We start from the raw sequence: 19,513 nt of genomic DNA, 5'->3' as shown, positions 1-19,513 counted from the left end.
GTTTTACTAATGAGTGCTTGTTTAATACTGCTGCTGTGAAATCCAGATTGCATGAGGAGAGCAGAAGATTCATTATATACTCATTAAATGTTCAACAAATGGGTTGTCTCAAGTCACAAATTCCTCTAAAAGCTAAAAATGGGACAGCAGTATGAGTAATACAGTCATAGCACTTTCCTGTCTTTAAGCAGCATTCCAGGAAATTAATCCAGTTAAGTCCAGATCCGTAGTGATTTTAGAGCACTCCTGGAAGCAGTCTTCCCATGGGTCTAGATGGTGGAAAATTAAAAAGAAATGTGCCCGGTGTGTGTCAACAAGAAGTGGAGTCAGCTTCACGCAGGGTGCTAGGACTGCTGTTCTCCAGACCGGAGCAAGTGTTAAGATGAACAGAAGCATCACAAGTTAATCCTGGCCAACTGCACAAGCAGTTTCAGGTTTAGAGACCCTGAGCAGCTGGAGTTCCTCTCAAAGCCTGTGGATCCACAACACCTGACTTGTAATTTCTAATCTCCACACTGAAGGACTTACCTTGACTGTGCTTCTAGCAGGCTAACTACACTGCTTAGTGCTTCTGGGCTTGGTGTTGGGTTTTTTCATACTGTAAATGCAGGCTTTAACTTTTTTTTTTTTTTCTCCTTCAGTGACCTGTGCATGGAGTGTGCCTTGCAGCTGGAGACCTGCCCTTTGTGTCGACAGGAAATACAAACCCGAGTCAGACAGATCTCTCACATTTCATGACACGCATGGAGAAATACCACGGACTTGTTATTAATGAACTCCAACCAATACCGAAAGGGGAAAGAATCTAACCAATCTTTACGCACATAGAACCATAGCCATGGCCAGATTTCATGCTAAACTGTAATCTGTTTATCTTAAAAATGAAATCTTTAATAAGCTATTTCAAGTTGCCAGCAATGGGAACTGCCTTCAACAGTGAGGAGAGCTGGTAGGTCAGTGTGCTATGGCTATTGGTTCCTCCAGGCAAGACCATAGGAGAGTGTCTCTCTTCTTCCCCCTTTCCTTTTCGCCTGTCGCAAGTGCTGAAAAAATTTGCACTGGAAGTACACGTACAATGCATTTTAGAAGAGAAAAGAAACATCTCCTAAAACAGGGCCGTTCTCTCTTGTGCTCAAAAGTCTCTATTTCTGGCAGAAGTCAGTACTAAAAAGAGAATGCCAATGTTTTCCTGTTTAATGTAGCCTCCTGCTGGTCAGAGACTGTATTTTTCGACAGTGGGTATTAAACTGCTCAAGGACTTAATCTGTACACAGACTGATTTGAAAAGACAGTGTGGAGACTATAGAGAAACACATGTTTTAGTAACTTGGTGATTCCAAAGAATGTTCTGATTTGTTTTTAAACGTTAAAAGATCGGTAGTATTTTCAAGTACATGTTTCTGATGCTTTTAACTTCAGTACCCACATTTTTTTTGTGAGGATATAATTTTCAGGAGGTATTCTTAACTAATTATAATGCTGGACTGGAATTAATTTGATATTCTGGGTATTTTTTTAAGGTATCATCGAACATCTTTTTTAATCAGTGTTGTTTTTGAAAGTTATATTCACTTTGGAAATATTGAGCTATCTTAAAAGACTGGAGGAGAATTTGGGGCCAGTTTATTTAAAAAAGTTATTTGAATAGCAAATTCTGTCTTATTCTGTAACTCATTAAAAATGCACCTTGCTTGACACATGTCAGTCCTGCTGTGAGCAGGTTTGGGGCCACACTTCATATTTTTGGTAGGGATCATACAGTGGGAATCTCTGCTTCACTTTAATTACATGTTTGTGATGTTTGTATGTCAAGGATCCATTTCAGCAGGCAGCTTTTGACTGTTTTACTAGGTTTCTACAAGGAATCAGGGTTCACAGCTGGTGTCAGTGAAATAGCACAAAAATTGTTGGAGTTACACTTATTTTGCACCAACTGAGGATATGACTGTCTCTTTCAAGACTTGTACAGGTTGGGTTTTTTAAATTATCTGGCTACATAGTAGAACTTCACTAATTCACACACAATTCGCACCAAAACCATCCCACTTCTTGGCAGTGATTCTGTAGCAGAGGCTGTTGTAGTGAATTCTTGTGCTGTGATAAGTGTTATTTTTAAAATCGTTAATTATCTTTATTGTACTATCACATATTAACAAAGCAGAGCTGAGGCTGCTTCTTCCTGCTGAGCACTTCTGCTTCCTGCTGACCTAAATAGGAGCCGAGAGCTCTGCACACAGGTCCCAGAATCAAGCTCTCTAGCAACTACTTTCACCTTCTGCCTTTGCTAACTCAAGGGTGCTGATTCATCCAGAGATTTAAAAAAAAAAAAAAGAAAAAAAAGGAAAGAGGGGAAAAAAAAAAAAAAAAAAGAAAAAGTGTCTCCATTGTACCTCTAGGGTATAATGCATGAATTAGGAAAGTTCTATCCATCATTTTCTTATTGACTTTTTTTTCCAAATATGGACTGAATCCATAAAACAGTACTGGTTAGTCTTTTTGCAAAAATGTGAATTCTCTTCCACCTTGGATGCCTGTTTTGATTCAAGTCAGACTGGCAAATCTGTGCCACAGGGACCCCATTTCCTCACTGATTGTACTTCATGATGTTTTGCTGTAAGCCACGTTGCCAGTTGGGGCTGAGTCCCTTCCTGCTCGGTGCTGAATGAGCAAACCTGTGAACATCATCACTGCCACAAGGATATTAGAATTTCAGAATCACTTGAAATGAAGTTTTAAATGCTTCCAAATGCAATGATAGGCGTTTATCCCTAAGGTACAAAGATACAAACCATACTTTAGGGAAGAGGTAGGACAGAACCATTTTGAACTCTGCCTTAATAGATTCTAGAAACTTTCAGGGCTTTGGTTTCCCTGGCCAGGATTAACTGAGGTAAAATTTTCAGAAGTGCCTAGGACTCCTGATCTGTATCACCTGCTCTATGAGACTAAGCTCTTAAGGCCCAGGTCCACAACGGCTCCTAGGTGTCTGGTGTCCCCTGGAGATGGAGGTGACCGAAGAGCCTCACTGCCTTTGTGGACACGGGACTAAGTGCCTGCGTTCTTTGTGGAAAAGAGGTGCATGCTTTGGAAAATTTTGCCCCAGACCGTCTTCCGTGCAGCTGGTGCTGGGCAGAGGGAGCCAATGGTGCCGGAGGAGGGAGCTGCGCTGCAGAGAACGGTCCTGTTCATTTCACAAAGGGAAAGACTGTGCGGTTCGACTGGCTTTCTGCTGGGATCGGCAGCGGGGACAGCTTTGTAAAGCTCGATCCTCCGCGGCTGGGGCAGCGGCCCCCCGGGTTGCTGCACCCCTCCAGCGGCGCCGGGACTGCGGGGGGGCGCTGGCCCCGCAGGCCCTCGCAAGGGGACAGCAACTGTAGCAGCCCGTTCAACAATAAAAGCGTCTCGAAGGCTGTTTGTTGTCTGTTAGTTCTGTTGCTTCTGGCGAGAGCCGCTCTGGTGCCGGGGGTCGCGCAGGGCGGGGGGCCGGGGGTGCCCCTACCACCCCCCCGCCCCCCCCCCCCGCAAGGCCGCCCGGCGCGCGCTGCTGTGCCCCGGGCGCGTTCCTGAGGGGAGGGCCCGCGGGGGAGCGCCGCGGCGGAGGTTTCGTTTCCCATTGGGCCTTCGGCACGTGGGCGGGCCCTCCGCGGCCGGCTCCGCTCTCCGGTTGGCTGCGGGCGGGCGGAAGTAACCGTTTTCTGGGAGACGGGCGGGCCGCTGGCCGTTGGTGCGGAGCAGGATCGGGGCCGGGGTCTCTGCGGTCTGGGGGCGCGTTAGGTGCTCGCCTTCCTCGGGGGGAAGCGCTGACGGGGCCTGGCCGCCCGGCCCCTTCTGGGGAGGGCCGCCGACGGCGTGGTGCGCTGGGGCCCTTTGCGAAGGGGGATGCGGGGCGGGCCAGGGCCTGCGCGCTCCCCGGGGCCAGGCTGAGAGGAGGCGGCGGTGGGTCGCACCCGTCCCTCCTCCCGCGTTGGGGGTGATGCCATGGAGCCGGCTGCCCCGTCGGCGGGCTGCCCTGAGGGCCGGCGTCGGGAATAAGTCCGCTAGGGTGGCGGGGGCAGGGTGTCCCCAGCACGCCCCCAGCAGTCGGCTGGCCCGTCTGCCGCGGCCCTGGGTGCTGGGTGCCCTGTCCCGTGTCAGGGTCAGCAGCTGCCTGCGGCCAGGGCCTGGCGGGCGCGGGCCAGCGCAGGGCAGAGCCCCTGGCCCGGCGCGGGGTGTCGCTGGGCAGAGCCCGGCTTGCAGGCTCTCTGCAACACGCAGGGCCGAGGCGGCGTCTTCATCTTGTCTGGCTTCTTTATCATGTGTCTTTGTAATAGTCATAGATGCTTCAGTAGAACAGATGTAAAGGTCACCTGAGACCCCCTTTACAGACACTAACCGCAGGTGCGGGGCGGGGTTGAGCCTGTTCTTTGAGTAGGCAGAGGGAATTCCTGGTATTTCAGAAAAGAAGCAGCAATAACTTTGGAAGAACATGACTTTGAAATTCCTATGCCTAAACATTAAAGATTAATTCCTGATTTCGCTGTTTGAGGAGTGTGTGGTAATTTAACAACTGAATTTGTATTAATGCTGAATCATGTGTTATTCCTTAGCACTTTGTCAAGAAGAAATAACCACAAACAGCAGCAGTATAGCAGATTGTTTCTTCTCCAGCCTGGTTATGCAGTAACAATGGAGACTTCTGATGAAGAAAACTTCGTGGCCATGTGAATATGCTACCTTCTGTGTCAGATTTTCAATAAGCTAATCACTAGTTAAAATATCTTGATAGGAATATAATTACACAAATGAATTTATACCTCACTGATTAGCAGATTCTGCTTCTTAGGTGAACAGGGGTGCAGAATGCAAAGTTCCAGGAAGGAATGACATCAGTTCAGAGTTCAGGTGAAGCCAAGCTAAATGTAACTTCAGTGAGTGTGGCACCAGATAGCCCTGGCTGAGTGATCAAAATAAGTACTATAAGGCTGAAAAAGTCTTTCTTTTTTTTTTCCCCTGTTAATTGTAAATTCAAAATTTTTCCTTTTCAAGAGCATGTGTTGCCTTATATTGCAGATTCTAATAAGTGACTATTCCTGTGTGTTTGAATGTGCTCCTTCTAGACATGCGAGACCTTTTATAGGTGGCCTCGACTAAATTTTACACTGGTAGATGCTAAGATGCTGCGTCACCCCGTGTTTGTCTGCCGTACTCTTCTCCTAAAGCTTGTGGCAGAAGGGGATGTGTGCTGGTGCCTCTGTCACTAGTTCACAGATCTAGTTCTTTCAGTCTACAGACTTATCGTAGATGGCCATGTGCTGGGGCTGCTTCAGCAGCACAGGTTGTGCTGGCCCAGAGTAGACATGATGAGGCGACAGAAGCTTAAACCACGAGACTGGTGAGGATGTGTTTCTTCAGGTATGCGGATGCAGGTGTTGCATAGAGAGATGGAATTGCTCTTATTTTGAAACAGTTAAAATTCCATTATTTACCTTACAGGCTTAAACCAGGGTTTAAATTAATACTTTAACTTCTCTGTTGCTGTTAGAATAAGCTATAAAACTGGTAGCAGTTATTTGGAGGGGGGAGAAAAGAGTGGAAATTATCCGTGGCAAAGGCTCCAGTCCTTATGTGTAAATGGGAAGTGATGAGCCCTGTTGCCTGAAGTCCTAAGTGTGATGCTTAGGGTATGTAATGCTTCAACTGTGCTGTGCCAGCATCTCTCCTGGAGGTGTTGTGCCATGCCTGCTGGTGGAAGAGCACACTTTCCCAGTTCCTGGCCTTGGCTTTGCTCTTCTCCCAAGGTTTAACAGATCAGAAATGTTGCTAGGACATTGCTTTGTGATCAGATGCCTTTTTAAGTCAAATATCTTTTCATTTTTCCTGGACAGAATGAGCCCTGTGGCTCATTATAGTTGAACTGTTGCTGGATTAATTTCACAGGAGTATTATTCAATAGCAAAATAACTTCAATGAGTTTTCAAAACTTAGTCTGAAAGAGTGTTTTGCTTTCTTCACTAAAGAGAAATTTGAAAGAAAGAGGCATTTAATTTTATTTAAATAGTGCTTTCGCTGATCAAAGCTAATTTTTTTTTGTTAAAAACAAATGTTCTGTGAGACTGGTTGCCCTCATGTGTGAGAAAAGCCAATCTTTCATCTCCTGGAGAATATAGGAGGAGTTCATCCCCCCTAAAAATGAGCTGTGAATGCTGAGGAGATCCTGTGGATTATTTACTGTGTCTAAACAAGCTGCACAATAATAGATTTAGCAGAGGGATCCAAAGTCCTAAAACGTTGGTACCAAAGATTTCTTCCCTGGATCACTTCAGATCCATAAGTGTTTACTATTTGCTTGTGAGAGAATGACCTTAGGAGGTGATGCCATTTATTTGTAGCACGTAGGGATTTTTCCTGCATAAGAAAAAAGAACAATATTTAAATTTATTTGGTTATACAATACTTGTGTATACACTGAGTTTAAGTGGTTTCACAAAACTAAGTATTCCAAAATAATCTCTGTAGAGTGTTTAGAGTTCTTGATCACCATGTAGAGCTACGCAGGGAAGAGAGCAGGAGGAAAGCTTGTGGCTGCAGCTGGGATTTGTGGGTTGGAAAAGGCTTAATTTGCTGTTCTAATTAACATTCTTTACATCCTTCTGCACCAGGAGTAGAATTACCTTGAAAGTAATGCCAGTAAACCAACATTTATTTATTTATTTTTTCAATCAGGCACTTTCCTGGGGGGAAATACAGTAGAGGCCTGATGAGCATCCCCATTAAGTTGTTTCCTCATCAGTGTCATTAATTATTTCGTAGGTTGAAACTAGGAAATTACTTGGCTATCTTGTAATTACTGGGATTATTTGTGCTTAGGCTTTTGTTAACACTTCTTAATTTTAACTTTTATTTCTGCTGTGGTTGAAACATGTATTTGTACAGTATGGTCTTTCTTTGCTTTCAGATCCTCCCCTTCTGATGCAGAGTTTGATACAGTTGTTGGGTATCTGGAGGCTATCATAATAGGTAAGATCTACAAGTAGTTGTAGACAACAAGATTGGTGCTAAATACGTTGCAAATTGCTCTTCTGCTAGCAGACATACAGAGCTAAAATAACCCCTGCCTGCTTCAGGGAAGCTTTTCTTCCTTTGTTCCCATGACCCCTAACCTGGCAGCCCAGTAAAAATATACACAAAGGTCTTTTGTGTGCTATTTGCACAACAGTGTGCTTAGGAGTCTTGAAAATTATTCTCTGCACCACTGCAATACACTGCTGCTTGAGTAAAGATACTTGTAAATCTCACGTAGAAATCAAAATTTTCAGGGATTTTTCTACCCTGTTGTAAAGGGGATGGAAGAGACTGTGAGAGGTAGGCTTCCCTTCCCCAGCTCTTCCCGAACCTTGGCTAACGTGCTTGTCGGGACATTCTTAGAAGCTGCCATGGTTTGTCCAGGCAATTTTGCTGCCTGTTGCTAGTGCAGGAGCCTTTTGTAATCTGTAATATTAAGTGCCTGTGCCGCAGTTTTAAGCGTGCTGCTCCTTGTCCTGTCTCTTCGTAACGTGGAGTATTTCCTCTGTTTCAGCAGCAACATTGTGTAACTGGAGATGGGTGTCATCATGTCTTGCCACTTTTCACTTTTTGAGACTGTCCAGAGCTGATTTTGTTGCGTGTGTAACTCACACGTTTGCGTACAACAGTAATGTGGCAGGACCTGTTCATAGCAGGAACATTGAATGGCACCAATCTCATTGTATGAGCTTAGGTAATAAAAGATGCTAAATTCTCTGGATCATAATTTTATCTGAGAAGTCAGTGTGTGCAAGAAGTAGTTTACAAGATACCAAGACAGAATTCATGCTACTCGGGCATCGGGTGCTTCATAAGAACAGCATATAATCTTTTTTACTACATCCTTCCCAGAGAGATGTAGATTCTGCAGCCTCAGTTGCCTGGTAATGTAGTTGAATCTGGAGAAATTCTAACAAAACTAATTTTGAACGCGTTTGGATTTAGAAAGCTGAGGTTGGTGTATTTTAATACTGTGTGTAAGTAAACTTTCTACCTTTCATGTTGAATTCAGTGGTAATTTTTATCGTGTTCATTTTTACTCATTTCCTTCCACAACTGGAAAAAAAATGCCCAGATTAATTTTCAATTGCTGAAGAATTTCACTGATATTTTTTAAATAAAGGAAAAAAATATTTTGAATTCTTGTAGGGAAGAGGTGTTCACTTGGTAAGAAAATACAGTTGTTTTGCTGACTTGGGAGGCTGAGCAAAAAGGGGTTCAGGATAAATAACCTTATTAAGTAAACATAAAGGAGGAGGACTTCGTTGCTAATACTGAGTGTAAACGAAACTTAACAAGTAACTGTAGACCTTGCTAGGTGGACACATTCGTCCCATTTCATTCTGAATACACAGTTGCGGTCAAAATGCAGGCTGATGCGCTGCTGCCCTGTTGATTCGGCTTCCTTAACTGGAGTCACTCTGCCCTCCAGTAGCAGCAGCCTCTGTCTTCTCGCAGATGGGTCAGAAATAGCGGCGCAGCAGCAGCTGCGGTGGTGGTGTGAGTGACTCTGCACGTGTACGGGGCTCTGTGATTACAACAGGCAAGCAGAGCGCTGGAGAATGGGGGGGTTGTGTTACGAAGAGAATGACTAAACTCCTAACTGTATGGTGCGTTTGTGTTGTGGCCCAGATGATGATTTCCAGTTAACACAGAGGACGTTTATGGAGAAGCACTACCGGGAGTTTGATGACTCGGAAGAATACAAGCTCATCTATACTTTTATTTTTAATGAATATGTGAGATACTTTTTCCTATTTTTCATACGTATTGTTTTTTTTATTAAGGCTGGTGTCAGGTCCCATATTGCCCCCTTTACGTGAGGTTTAACTGGAGCAGAGCCAACATACTGCCTGCTGTATTGCCTGCTGGCTCTTTCTGAAGCACAGTCGTGAATGTGCTGTGAGCAAGAAAAATGCTTTCTGGAGCATTAGGTTCCTTTCTCTTTGTTTCACCTGGAAATGTCTATAGATGTTTTGGAAGCTGTGTAACTCTCTTGAATAGAAATCTAGCCAATCACTGTCATAATACATTTAACATTTGGGCATAACAAAGTTTTCTTCTCTAGTTGTTTTATTTTCTGTATTGGACACTCCAATTACATTCTTCGTGCAAAGCATAATTATGAAACTCTGCTGGCCTACTAGTCAATAACATTAAATGAGTTTAAAATAATTTATTAGATACAAATAGTGTTAGTTCTCACCAGTATTCCCAGCAGAAATGTTCAGCTCTGTGCCTCAGCGGTGGTGTAATTGAATTAGCAATGCCCAGCTAAGGAATGTGCAGTTATTCGCCCAGTGAGGATAATACAAAGTGTCAATAAGGTGTCGGTGTAAGTAAGATGTGCTGTTTTGAAATCTGCTCCAGAAATTTGTTACGAAGTTATAGAGGTGGTTTGTTTGGTTTTTTTCAGATCTCTATAGTAAAGAAATACATGGAAGAAAAGCTGCTTGATTTGATTCCTGGTTTTGATATGACTGCTTTCACAATGTCATTGCAGTAAGTCTCTGCTTTGCTTTTGATTGGGGGGCGGCTTATGTGCCTTTCAATTATTTTTATCTAGACTAAAGCTTAGGTTTGACACTTCTTCCTTTAGAAGGAGGTTCCTCTTTAGTTAAAAAAAGAAGTGTTCATGCAGGCAATGACTGACCACTTTTCTTGACTTCAGTATGTCCTCATACTCTAAATTTCTGAACTGTCATGCTGAAATATATTGGGTTTTAAGGGGTAGGAAGAGAAATGAGAATGAGAACAGTGGAGGTGTTCATGATCATTGGCATTTCAAAGCCAGACCTGTAAAAGGTTAGGTCTCATTTATCTCCTTCAGGCTCCATGTTGGACACTTAAATAGCCTGGTAGTCTTATCCAGAGTCATGTGATGAAATGCCTTTAATGCAATTTTTGTACAAAGCATTCAGAGAAGAGTTTGGTTTGTCTTAATCTTTTGTATTTGATCACTTTAGCTTAACCAACTTCATTAAGAGATCACTTCTGAAAGATCACTGGTTTTCCTCTTGAATAAGAAAATCAAATGTAGTTGGGAACTGAATAAAAATTTCATTTTTAATTTTTTTTTTTAAATAAGACATTGGGAAGTCACTATGAATGCACACAGTACACTTAGAAGGTAGACTGTTTAAGGTAAAGCTCTTTTTGATAAGAATTAAATAATTTAGAATTTTAAAAGGCAAAAAAAGCCCCAGGCCTTGACTGTTAGGAAAGTCTTGTTAAAATATGCTGATACGGGAGCACAAGAGTCTTTCTTCCAAAATGTTTTCATCAAAAGTCCTCTACCAAGAATCATCAGTGCAATGCCTCATTCTCAAGGGATGTGTATGAGCACTCTGTGCCTCTCCCCAGCCTTTCTCACCTTCAAGGGACTGTCTGCCTGTTTCAGTGCTCAAATAAGGAGATAAATGCTAGTTGGGTGTTACTTCTGTTGACTTAAAGGTCAGTTTCTTTGTCTCGTTTCCAAGGACTGATGTGATACTCTTACCTCTTGGATTTAGACAAATACAATATATATTAATGCACTTGGATTGGCAATACTGCAAGGCAAAATTTGGCTCAAGTTTTGCTTTATGATAGACCTGTAATAACATTCTTGTTTAAATTTTGATATTGTTCTACTCGTGCCAGTATCCTTTTTGACCTCCTGTCATTCTAAAATAACAACTTTATTTCCCACAGAATTTTTTAATTCCCCAACTTCTTCTCTCTATAGACAGCACAAAGATGAAATGGCAAGTGAACTATTCGATATGCTTCTCACATTTACTGACTTTCCGGCTTTCAAAGAAATGTTCTTGGATTACAAAGCTGTAAGTATGTCACGTTGTGTATTTTCATTGGCATAATGGCTCTTGTTTTTCTGTAGCTCTGCCTGAGAGTACCAAAGGTAGTGTTACTGCAATAGGTAGCAGCATTTATTCAAAGGCTGTACTAGGATCAGAAGAAAAATAACTTGACTGACTGGCTATTTAAACTCAAAAGCCACATTTAATAATTTCTAGAAAACATGAATGAAGCTGGCATGTGGAGCAGTTCTTCAGAAACACATGCTTTCTGCGTCTTTGAATGTTGCTTTCCAAGTGAACGCTTTTTCCACTGTGAGGGTGACTGAGCACTGGCATAGGTTGCCCAGGGAGGTTGTGGAGTCTCCATCCTTGGAGATATTCACAAGCTGTATGAACACAGTCCTGAGTGGCCCTGCTTGAGCCCAGGATTTGGACCAGATGACCTCCAGAGGTCCCTTCCAACACTGACCATTTTTTTTGGTCATTGGGTGTGGGTTTTTTCCCCCAGTCAGTCCAAAATTAGCTTTTCATTTGTGTTTCTCCTCCTCTCTGTCCAAACTGGATAAACAAACAAAAGTATTAAGGTTTTTGGATGAGCTTTTTCCTAGGGAGAAACGCATAAATGCTCTCCAGTGTCTGTCCAGTCATATTTGACAAAGTAGAAAAAGAGTCAAAGTTGTTGTCAAGAGTTATGCCCTCTGCCACCTCCCCCCACCCCTTTAAGTTTTGTGAAATTGGGGGCAGGTTGAGGACAAAGAGACAGTCCGTGTCTTAGCAGCAGGAATCGTTTCAATTGGGGTTTGCACCTTTGGGGTCTCCTGAGAAGCAAACCACAGAGCTGGTTGTCACTAGTTCCTTGAGCGCTAGGCAAGCCTGCTGGCTGGGCGTCCTTGACCAGGTGTAACCAGACTCTGCTCTGACCTGGACGTACAGCTGGCAGAGGCGACAGTGGCCTTACTGCAGGGATCCCTGCACAATCTCTTCTTGAAGTTTGGGTTCACATTCAGTCACAGATGCTCAGGTAACATGTAATTTTATATTGATTTGATGCAACAAACCGAGTATGTATTGCCCATTTTGTTTTTTGAACTGCTAATTCCAAAGCAGCACTGAGTCACAGATTTCTTTTTCTTCTGTGTTTATAGGAAAAGGAAGGTCAAAGCCTGGATTTAAGCAGTGGACTAGTGGTGACTTCATTAAACAAGTAATCAATAATCTCCTAGAGCAGTTTATGCATTACTTCCCTTCTGCAGATGAGTGCTGCTGCTTTCGTTTGGACACTAAAACACTAAAGGTCATAAGAAGCCGGCACTTTTACATGATGAAAACTCCTTCACCCTCAAGACTATACCTTCACAGGCCTGATGCTAGAAACATCTGTTTGTGAATTCTCATTAGTATTGTAATTGTTTTTAGTAAACACAGTATTTGTACACCAGCCTAACTGTTGCACATGCTGAGAAGCTCGGCATACTGAGAGGACAACAGATAGGTCTGTGTGCCTGTTATTGGGGTTGGCATCTTCACCATCTCCCCAAAATGGAGAACTTCTCAGAATCAAAAAGACAGTGTAAGAAGAGTATGTCCCTCCAGCTCTTGGAAGGACAGGTGTGAATATATAACCTCAGAGTCCCTCATATGTTTGTTGGTTTGGGGTTTTTTTTAAAAATACTTTGGTATGATCTTAAGTGCTATGGGTTTCGAATGGAAGAACATGTTTTAATATTCTTAATAGATGTTCTAGCATAAGACTGGCTCTCAGCTCTGACAGCTGGTATGTCAGTGTGTAAATCTGTCTGCTTTCTGGCTTTTGAAGTCTTATCCCTAATGTGCAGAGTTCTCTGATTCACTTGTTCAGGCCCCAGCTATTCTACATTGTGGAAAATAACCACGATAAACCAAAATCCGACCAATGTATTGAAGTTGTTACTTCCTTTTCAGTAGTGGCACAGCTGCTTTAGTTCTAGTAATGCAAGCCTGATGGTAGGTTGGGCACAGACGTGTTTACCACTGTGTCACTAAATAGCATGCTGATGAAAAGGCACGGTTTTGCTATTAAGCTGTTAGCAACACTAGCCTAGACAGTAAAATTATGGCCTGGGGTTCTTCGGTTAACTCCTTACCTCTTTATATAATGTTGACTTTTTAATGTTGGGAACAGATTTTATTGAATTTTAAAAGAATCCTGTTGACATATTTTAATTGTTAATTGTTGAGCTAATATAATTACTTGCAGCTAAAACTAAAAATACTCATCATTTTTTTTCACTGAGAAAAGTTTTCATTCTTTTTTTTATTACAGTTGTTTCAATTAATTGCTTTAATGGTAGTGTAAGTGAATACCTCAGGCAGTTATATTCTGAAGGGAGTCCTGTTGTATTTTAAGCAAGGTCTCTTGTCATTTCAGAGGCTACAAGGTGTGGCTGGGGATGAATTCTTATTTGATGGGGAATTGTGTCTCAGTGTTTTCCGTTACACCTTTCTGCCTCTGCGCCGCTCTCTTCTGTCTGCGTTTTCTGTGGGCTGCTGGCCCCAGAGTCACTTGTCCCTCTGGCACTCCTGTCACTCGCCCCTGGCTTGATGCATTTTCAGTCAGGCAGAGGGGCTTTTTAAAGAGATTGATTTTTTTAATATAATGAGCTGTGTCTAAGTCTGGCTGCACATTTTCAGAGTTTTAACGTCATAACAATGCATGAAGAGGCTGCCTTTGTACTGCTACTGATTTATATATGGGTATGTTCATCATTGTGGAAACTGGCTTGCATTTAGCCCACTGAACACCAGCGGCAGGCAGATCGGTCAGTTTGGCCAGTCGCTTTCCAATTCACAGCATCCCTTAGTGCAGTTGCCTCTGTGGGAAGCTGTTGGAACCTTCCCCATGCAGACCGCACAGCAATTTTGGCAGTGTCACTTGCTGTACGCCAGCTTTCCTGTGTAGCAAGATCCAGAAATAAATTGAAGTCATTTCATCTGGTTTTATTAGCTTGTAGAAGGAGGATGTGAAGGGAAAAGTGGCGGTGTCTGCTGGGCAGCACGTTAGTTCTGGCAGACACCAGCCATGTCCCCAGGGAAAGGTGAGTTTGTCGACTGTGGTGGCAGGGAGCAGCGTGGTTCTGCGTTCTCCCAAGGCACCGGTCCTGTGCATGTTCCCAAAGCATCTGCAGGCTTAGTTTTAATTTTTGAAGACCACTTGTAGCTAATGGGCAAAATTGACTCATTGGTTAATTATAGGGGCTGCTATGAACTCTGTGGTGTGTATGGCACCAAGCCTCAAAGAGGGAGCGCACCAAAGCCTTGGCACCTCTGTCACGTTCTTGTGGTCCTGGATGCGTGGTCTATGCGTGTGTGCATGTGTGTGTACACACAGCAAAGCCGGGTGGCCCCTGGGGACTTGCCGTCCTGCCTGGGGCTGGGTGGCCATGCCCATATGCAGCGGGAAGGGGCAGTCGCCTCTGCCAGTGACGCCTCTGCTGCCCGCTCCACGCCGCACCGCACGTGCCACCTTCTTGCAAGACAAACTACTTTTTCTTGACAGACTCCAGAGCTGGATTTAGGAAGATTTTTATTTAAAGCATAAAATTGTTAGAAATCAATACAAGAACAGTTTAGACCTCTTCCTTTGCTTAGCCTTCATCTTCTAGCTCTGCCACCGTTCACGTATCACATTAATTGCAATTACTTACACTGTAGCTGTGAATGACCAGAGACAGGATGCTGGGCTTGGTTTAGTGAATTTTAGTATTGGAACATGCTGAATTGGCTGAGCCCCCTGAGTGGAGCTGCGCCAGTGAGGATCTGGATGAGCCCCAAGGATGAGCAGGAGCTTCAGCCTCCAGCCAGTCTGTGTCCTCCCGGTGAGGCTGTCGGTGTTGGCACCGGTGGGTTTGTGCTGTGGGCGCGTTGGCTGGAAGCATCATCAGAGACCCCAAAGCATTGTTGGTGCGACCTGGTACCGACCGTCACTGCCAGCACAGGCTGCTCCAAGAACATGAGACCTGGTGGCACGTGAGGCCTCGAGCCACCGAGCCCGGCACGAGCTGACCCAGGTGGCCTGTGGCTGGGCTTTGCTGCCTGCTCCTTATGCGTGATCAGTCACCTGGCTGGTGGCCGCGTGGCTGCCCAGCCCTTTCCAGGCACGGAAGCTGAAGGTGCTCGCCCCATAGGCGATCATCAGGAGGCAGGCGAAGAACTGGAAGACGAGCACAGCCCACACGTGAGTGTGGTGGCCACCCCAGCCCCATGGCCCTCACCTGCTCGCTCACTACTTACGGACGCTGCAGCTCTCCGGTTGTAATCCCACTGCCACCAGGACGTAGGCTGGACAGCAGCTGCGCATGTTACGAAGGCAGTGGTGTACAGGACAGTTGCCGTGGCGTTGAAGATCATCAGCTGGGGAAGGCAAAGAGGCGGTTGTGAGGTCTGGGCTCAGGCTTGCGCGCACTTGGGATGAGGGATGAGCAAAAGGCTTGGTTTCACATTCCTCCTCCTTCCCCAGAAACACCTGAGGAAGAGTCCAGCCCTCCGCGCTGGGAACAAACTTCAGGTTAACATCACATTAAATGCACCTCAGGCTGTGCTGAGAGGTTTCTGGTTGACACCACGACCGCAGCAGTGATGCAGTGGCTGTAACTTTCTGGATTGATACAGGGCTCCCTGTTTTGAACATTTTCTAAGCAATGGAGGGGCAGAATAAAACAATGTCATCGTGCAAAGTGCAGGGGACTTTGTTCCATCAGCCCAGAAGAGCCTGAAGCCCTGGTCCTCTTGGCGCACCTCCCCAGGATGTTTCCCACTTGGGCTCCCCCCTCGCTCCCTCTCGGCTATGCACCACAAGGGGCCAGGGGATCACGTAGAACTTCAGCTGAAGCTGCAGGAGGTAAGTCACGAAGAAAAGGACTGTTACTATCCAGAAGAAGATGGACACAAACATCACCCAGCTATATGCCGCGTGGAGGTAATACGTTGTGTTGGCGATGAGAGCCCACACCAGCAAGCCAAGCACCTGTGGGGTGAAAGGGGGAAGTGTCAGGTGGTGGTTCCTGCAGGCGGAAAGCAGAGCATCACCCACACCAGCATCTGCAGCAGTTGGGGCCCCTGGCTCCAGCAAAGCAGGGACCCCCCCAGAGCTGCAGGACTGGACTGAGATAGCTCAGGGCAGCAAGCCCACCTGAGATGCTCCTTGCTTGGGGATGAGCTCATCCCCAGTACCGCCGCCCCAGGAGCCGGTACAGGGATGTCACAGAATCAGGGAATGGTCTGGGTCGCAAGGCAGGACGGGTGAAACCGGGGCGTCCTCGCCACCAAAGGTTCCTCCTCAGCCAAGAAGCCCCCAGGGCCTGTCTCTGCAGGTGCTGGCTCAGTGTTAGAGCTGGGTGAGAGGTGGACGTGGGGGGGCTGTTGGGGCCCTGGGTCAGCCTTGACCACCCCCAGGTGCAGCACCATTAAAAAAAAAAAAAGAAAAAAAAAAAAAAGCAAGCTTCTCTGCACTGTTTGGTTAGGTCTGGTCTGGTTTGTACCTCCCATATATAGCGCTTCCAGAGCTCACCTTGCACTGTTAAGCAGGTTTAACTGCATAGCAATTGCAGCATCAGGTGCCTGCAAAGTGGTCCACAAAAAAATCAGGCAGGTGAGTCTGGTTTTGGACCTGCTCCAGGAGAAGGAAGCAGAGCCAGGGCAGAGCCTTTTTCTCCCCCACTGCAGCCCCCGGCGCAGAGGTGGCAGTAGGGAGAGGTGTCTCTGCCCTTGGATCCCTGGCAGGTAGGGATGGAACAGCCCAGCCCAGGCAGCATTTCATTTATTTTTTTTTTCTTTCCCCTGCCTGTGCTGCATCCACTCCAGATCTTTGGGCTGCGGAGGAGATACTGCCCTGCTTTGCCCACAGCAAGGGGGACAGGAAGCTGATCCTGTGGCCTCCCTGGGCAGCTCCCTGAAGGAGCAAGATTGTGGGTATTTTTTATTTAGAAAGCCCTGAATCCATGATGGAACCAAGCAAAGGATAAGGGCTCAAAGGAGAAGGGCTCTTTGGAAAGCTGCTCTGCCCCTGTGTAAGCCCTCATCATTTATTTTCATGGAAGAAACACAACAGCCTTTGTCCTGTCAGGGTGCAATGCCCTGGTGCTTGCTGTCCCAACAATGCCTCCTTGTCTGTCACATTCTTTTCTAACACTCGTGATCGCAAAATATGTGTTGGGGAGAAGCACATACAGGAAGAAGCCCAGTGTGCTCCTGGAGTGGAGGCAGCGTGTGCTCGCCGCCCTGCTCCAGCTGTGGGGGAAGGAGGAGCCCTTAGGAGCGCGGTTCTGGAGCTGTGGGTCTCAGTGGATGGGAGCTGCGCGGCGTATTTAGCAGTACAGCCCGAGCAATGGGCTGGAGAGGTGGGACTAGGGTGGGGTGGAAGGGTCCCTTCTGCTGATCTTGGTTCCATCTCTCTTTCCCGATGCTCCTGCGAGACACCCCCAGGCAGCATCCTTCCCAGACCCATTCCGGAGTGCTTGGTCGCCCGCCACAGCCAGCTCAGCCGTGCCCAGGGCTCAAAGCCTGGAGCAGGGAGCCAGGTCTGGGCCAGCTGTCTCCCTGCGGCTGCTGCCCCCCACGAGGCTGCCCTGGGGAGAGAGGGGTGCAAACCGGCTCCCCACTGCAGTGGGGCAGCACTGTGGGCCAGCGGCAGGGTGGGTCACACGTGGCCCCATGTGCAACTGAACGCCCTCCCCCCCCAGACGTGCACCTGGTGCGCGTGAGGTGCCAGCAGGAGCAGCAGCAGCAGTGGCTATCGTTGCAGTTGGCTCGGGTGCTGAAGCAGGAGCAGGTGATGCTGCTGCTGGGGTCACTGGTGCCAGGACCCTTGGGCTCGCCCAAGAGTGGCTGCCAAGGCCTGGCTGCGGGTGGACAACCTGGAGGGCTGGGAGCCCAGGGACAGCCAAAGCCCCACGGGCACCCTGGCAGCAAGCCCATCACCGCTCAGCTGGGGTCACCGGGCTTCGTGCAGCCCGCGGGCCCCCGGGCTTGTGCCCTGCGGGGGTGCCCAAATTGGAGCCGCCTTCAAGCGGCAAAGGGAATGAGGACGGGAATCCGCATTTTCCTTTGGCTTTAGGGAGGGAAGGAGAGGGGGAGGCCTGAGCTACTCGGGGTCAGAGATTAATTAGGGTCAGAGAGCGAGGCTGGGGTAGGGGATGGCAGCCAAAGGAGACCCAACTGCCCCCAGCCAGAGCGACACAGCAAAGCAATACGCGTGTGCGATGCGCTGGGACCCGGCCAAGCCCCCCGTGCCCCCCGGTACTCACGGCCTGGGCGCCCATCAGCCCCCCGAGCGGCGAGAGCAGGAAGGCGCCGTCCAGGGCGGCGGCGGGGCCCGGGGAGCCGCTCCGGCCTCGCGCCATGCCGCGCGCCCGGGCCCCCTCGCGGGGCCGCCCCAGCCCGAGGGGCCGGGCCGAGCCTGCCCCGCGCCGAGCTGCGGCCCCTCCTCGCAGCGCCCCCTGTGCTGGCGGGGCAGCCCCCCCCCCGGGCAGCCCCCCCTCCCCGGGCAGCCCCCCCCCACACCGGCCAGCCCCCCCTCCCCGGGCAGCCCCCCCCTCCACCGGGCAGCCCCCCCTCCCCGGGCAGCCCCCCCTCTCCGGGCAGCCCCCCCTCCCCGGGCAGCCCCCCCTCCCCGGGCAGCCCCCCCCCCAGCTCGCTGCCCCGGTGCCGGGTGGTCCCTCCGCGGGGGCGGGGCCGTGCGCGTCTCCCCGTTGAGCCCTGGGATCACAGGGTGTGTCGGGCTGGGAAGGGACCTTCACGGGTCACCCAGAGCAGCCCCCCCGCCACCACCAGGGACATCTCCCGCCGGATCAGGCCGCTCGGGCCCAGCCTGGCCTTGGACGTGCGCAGGGACGGAGCATCGCCCACCGCTCGGGCAACCTGGGCCAGGGTCCCACCGCCCTCGGCTCCGGCAGGCTTCCACCGGCCCCTCTCCCAGCCCGGCAGGTCCCTCGGGGTGGCGGCGGGACCCCCGGTACCCCAGCCACCTCACCCAGCGTGGTGTCCCCCGCCCCGCCCCCACATCGTCAGTGAAGATGCTGATGGAGCTCGGACCCAGCGCGGGCCGCGGGGCACAGCAGGAGGTGCCCGCCGCCGCAGTCCCCTCGCACGAGGTTTATGGGGCCGGTCCCCCCCCGGGACGGAGCTGGCGGCTCTCAGCGACCTTCACATGCCTGGGGATGGTCCCGGGGGGCTTCGCTACCCTCCCGCGGCGGGGGCGATGCTGACCGGCCCGTGGCCCCCCACCGCCCTCGGGCATCTCCCCCTACCCTGTAGCGGCTCCGGGACCAGCGAAACGGCCCCGCGGGAGAAGCAGAAGGCGGCAGCGGGGGGCGCTGGCCGCAGACAGTCAGGATGGCCGAGCGGTCTAAGGCGCTGCGTTCAGGTCGCAGTCTCCCCTGGAGGCGTGGGTTCGAATCCCACTTCTGACAGCCTTTTTGCAGCTCTTTGTCTGCAGGGGGCTGGTACCGATTAAAAAACACAAACAAAAAACCACAAAAGGGCCACAATTAAAACTAACTAACTCCTTAGCTTTAATTAACGTTGCAAACGCCACATCGCAAAAGAATCGCCTATTGTCAGAAGTGGGATTCGAACCCACGCCTCCAGGGGAGACTGCGACCTGAACGCAGCGCCTTAGACCGCTCGGCCATCCTGAC

General features: G+C 48.4%; 3 protein-coding genes and 2 non-coding genes across 14 annotated transcripts in view; 3 read left to right on the top strand and 2 right to left on the bottom strand.

Moving 5' to 3' along the window:
- Nucleotides 1–3,412, top strand: part of RSPRY1 (ring finger and SPRY domain containing 1) — a 39,121-nt gene extending 35,709 nt beyond the window's left edge. For both annotated transcript variants that reach the window (XM_055726472.1, XM_055726471.1), the window contains one exon: nucleotides 642–3,412. In XM_055726472.1, the coding sequence (XP_055582447.1) occupies nucleotides 642–738 (97 nt within the window). In that variant the 3' untranslated portion in view covers nucleotides 739–3,412. The remainder of the gene's footprint in view (nucleotides 1–641) is intronic.
- Nucleotides 3,413–3,667: 255 nt separating this feature from the next.
- Nucleotides 3,668–13,257, top strand: ARL2BP (ADP ribosylation factor like GTPase 2 binding protein). Of its 7 annotated transcripts, none has more exons than XM_055726517.1 (8): nucleotides 3,668–3,724; nucleotides 4,587–4,700; nucleotides 6,935–6,996; nucleotides 7,556–7,735; nucleotides 8,674–8,780; nucleotides 9,458–9,543; nucleotides 10,769–10,865; nucleotides 11,987–13,257. In XM_055726517.1, the coding sequence occupies exons 2-8, from the start codon at nucleotides 4,666–4,668 to the stop codon at nucleotides 12,047–12,049; spliced, it is 630 nt and encodes a 209-aa protein (XP_055582492.1). In that variant the 5' UTR covers nucleotides 3,668–3,724; nucleotides 4,587–4,665; the 3' UTR covers nucleotides 12,050–13,257. The 7 variants fall into 7 exon arrangements, with proteins under 7 accessions (XP_055582492.1, XP_055582495.1, XP_055582493.1 ...); XM_055726518.1 differs by having other exon boundaries at nucleotides 3,704–3,774; XM_055726519.1 differs by lacking the exon at nucleotides 3,668–3,724 and adding an exon at nucleotides 3,752–3,852.
- Nucleotides 13,258–14,386: 1,129 nt separating this feature from the next.
- PLLP (plasmolipin) lies at nucleotides 14,387–19,138 on the bottom strand. 3 transcript variants are annotated; one of them, XM_055726531.1, is made up of 4 exons: nucleotides 19,024–19,138; nucleotides 15,670–15,843; nucleotides 15,111–15,230; nucleotides 14,387–15,030 (listed from the first exon to the last, which is right to left on the bottom strand). In XM_055726531.1, the coding sequence occupies exons 1-4, from the start codon at nucleotides 19,111–19,113 to the stop codon at nucleotides 14,920–14,922; spliced, it is 495 nt and encodes a 164-aa protein (XP_055582506.1). In that variant the 5' UTR covers nucleotides 19,114–19,138; the 3' UTR covers nucleotides 14,387–14,919. The 3 variants fall into 3 exon arrangements, 2 of the variants coding, with proteins under 2 accessions (XP_055582506.1, XP_005446867.2); XM_005446810.3 differs by lacking the exon at nucleotides 19,024–19,138 and adding an exon at nucleotides 18,122–18,297; XR_003563363.2 differs by lacking the exon at nucleotides 19,024–19,138 and adding an exon at nucleotides 16,009–16,585 and having other exon boundaries at nucleotides 14,387–15,230; nucleotides 15,407–15,843.
- Nucleotides 19,139–19,202: 64 nt separating this feature from the next.
- Nucleotides 19,203–19,285, top strand: TRNAL-CAG (transfer RNA leucine (anticodon CAG)). Its single transcript has one exon. It is a non-coding gene; the product is annotated as a tRNA-Leu (tRNA).
- Nucleotides 19,286–19,430: 145 nt separating this feature from the next.
- TRNAL-CAG (transfer RNA leucine (anticodon CAG)) lies at nucleotides 19,431–19,513 on the bottom strand. Its single transcript has one exon. It is a non-coding gene; the product is annotated as a tRNA-Leu (tRNA).

The sequence above is a fragment of the Falco cherrug genome, chromosome 14, assembly GCF_023634085.1.
Source record: "Falco cherrug isolate bFalChe1 chromosome 14, bFalChe1.pri, whole genome shotgun sequence".
Classification (NCBI taxonomy): domain Eukaryota; kingdom Metazoa; phylum Chordata; class Aves; order Falconiformes; family Falconidae; genus Falco; species Falco cherrug.
This window is presented reverse-complemented; position numbering and strand designations above follow the sequence as displayed.

Excerpts from the sequence above, each read along its gene's own strand:
- ARL2BP (XM_055726516.1), top strand. The coding sequence starts at position 4,561 with ATGCTGAATCATGTGTTATTCCTTAGCACTTTGTCAAGAAGAAATAAC. Across the intron at positions 4,701-6,934 it reads GAAGAAAACTTCGTGGCCAT|ATCCTCCCCTTCTGATGCAG; the intron begins GTGAATATGCTA and ends CTTTGCTTTCAG. Across the intron at positions 10,866-11,986 it reads TGTTCTTGGATTACAAAGCT|GAAAAGGAAGGTCAAAGCCT; the intron begins GTAAGTATGTCA and ends CTGTGTTTATAG.
- PLLP (XM_005446810.3), bottom strand. The coding sequence starts at position 18,217 with ATGGCGCGAGGCCGGAGCGGCTCCCCGGGCCCCGCCGCCGCCCTGGAC. Across the intron at positions 15,844-18,121 it reads GGCTGATGGGCGCCCAGGCC|GTGCTTGGCTTGCTGGTGTG; the intron begins GTGAGTACCGGG and ends TTCACCCCACAG. Across the intron at positions 15,231-15,669 it reads TGATCCCCTGGCCCCTTGTG|CTGATGATCTTCAACGCCAC; the intron begins GTGCATAGCCGA and ends TGCCTTCCCCAG.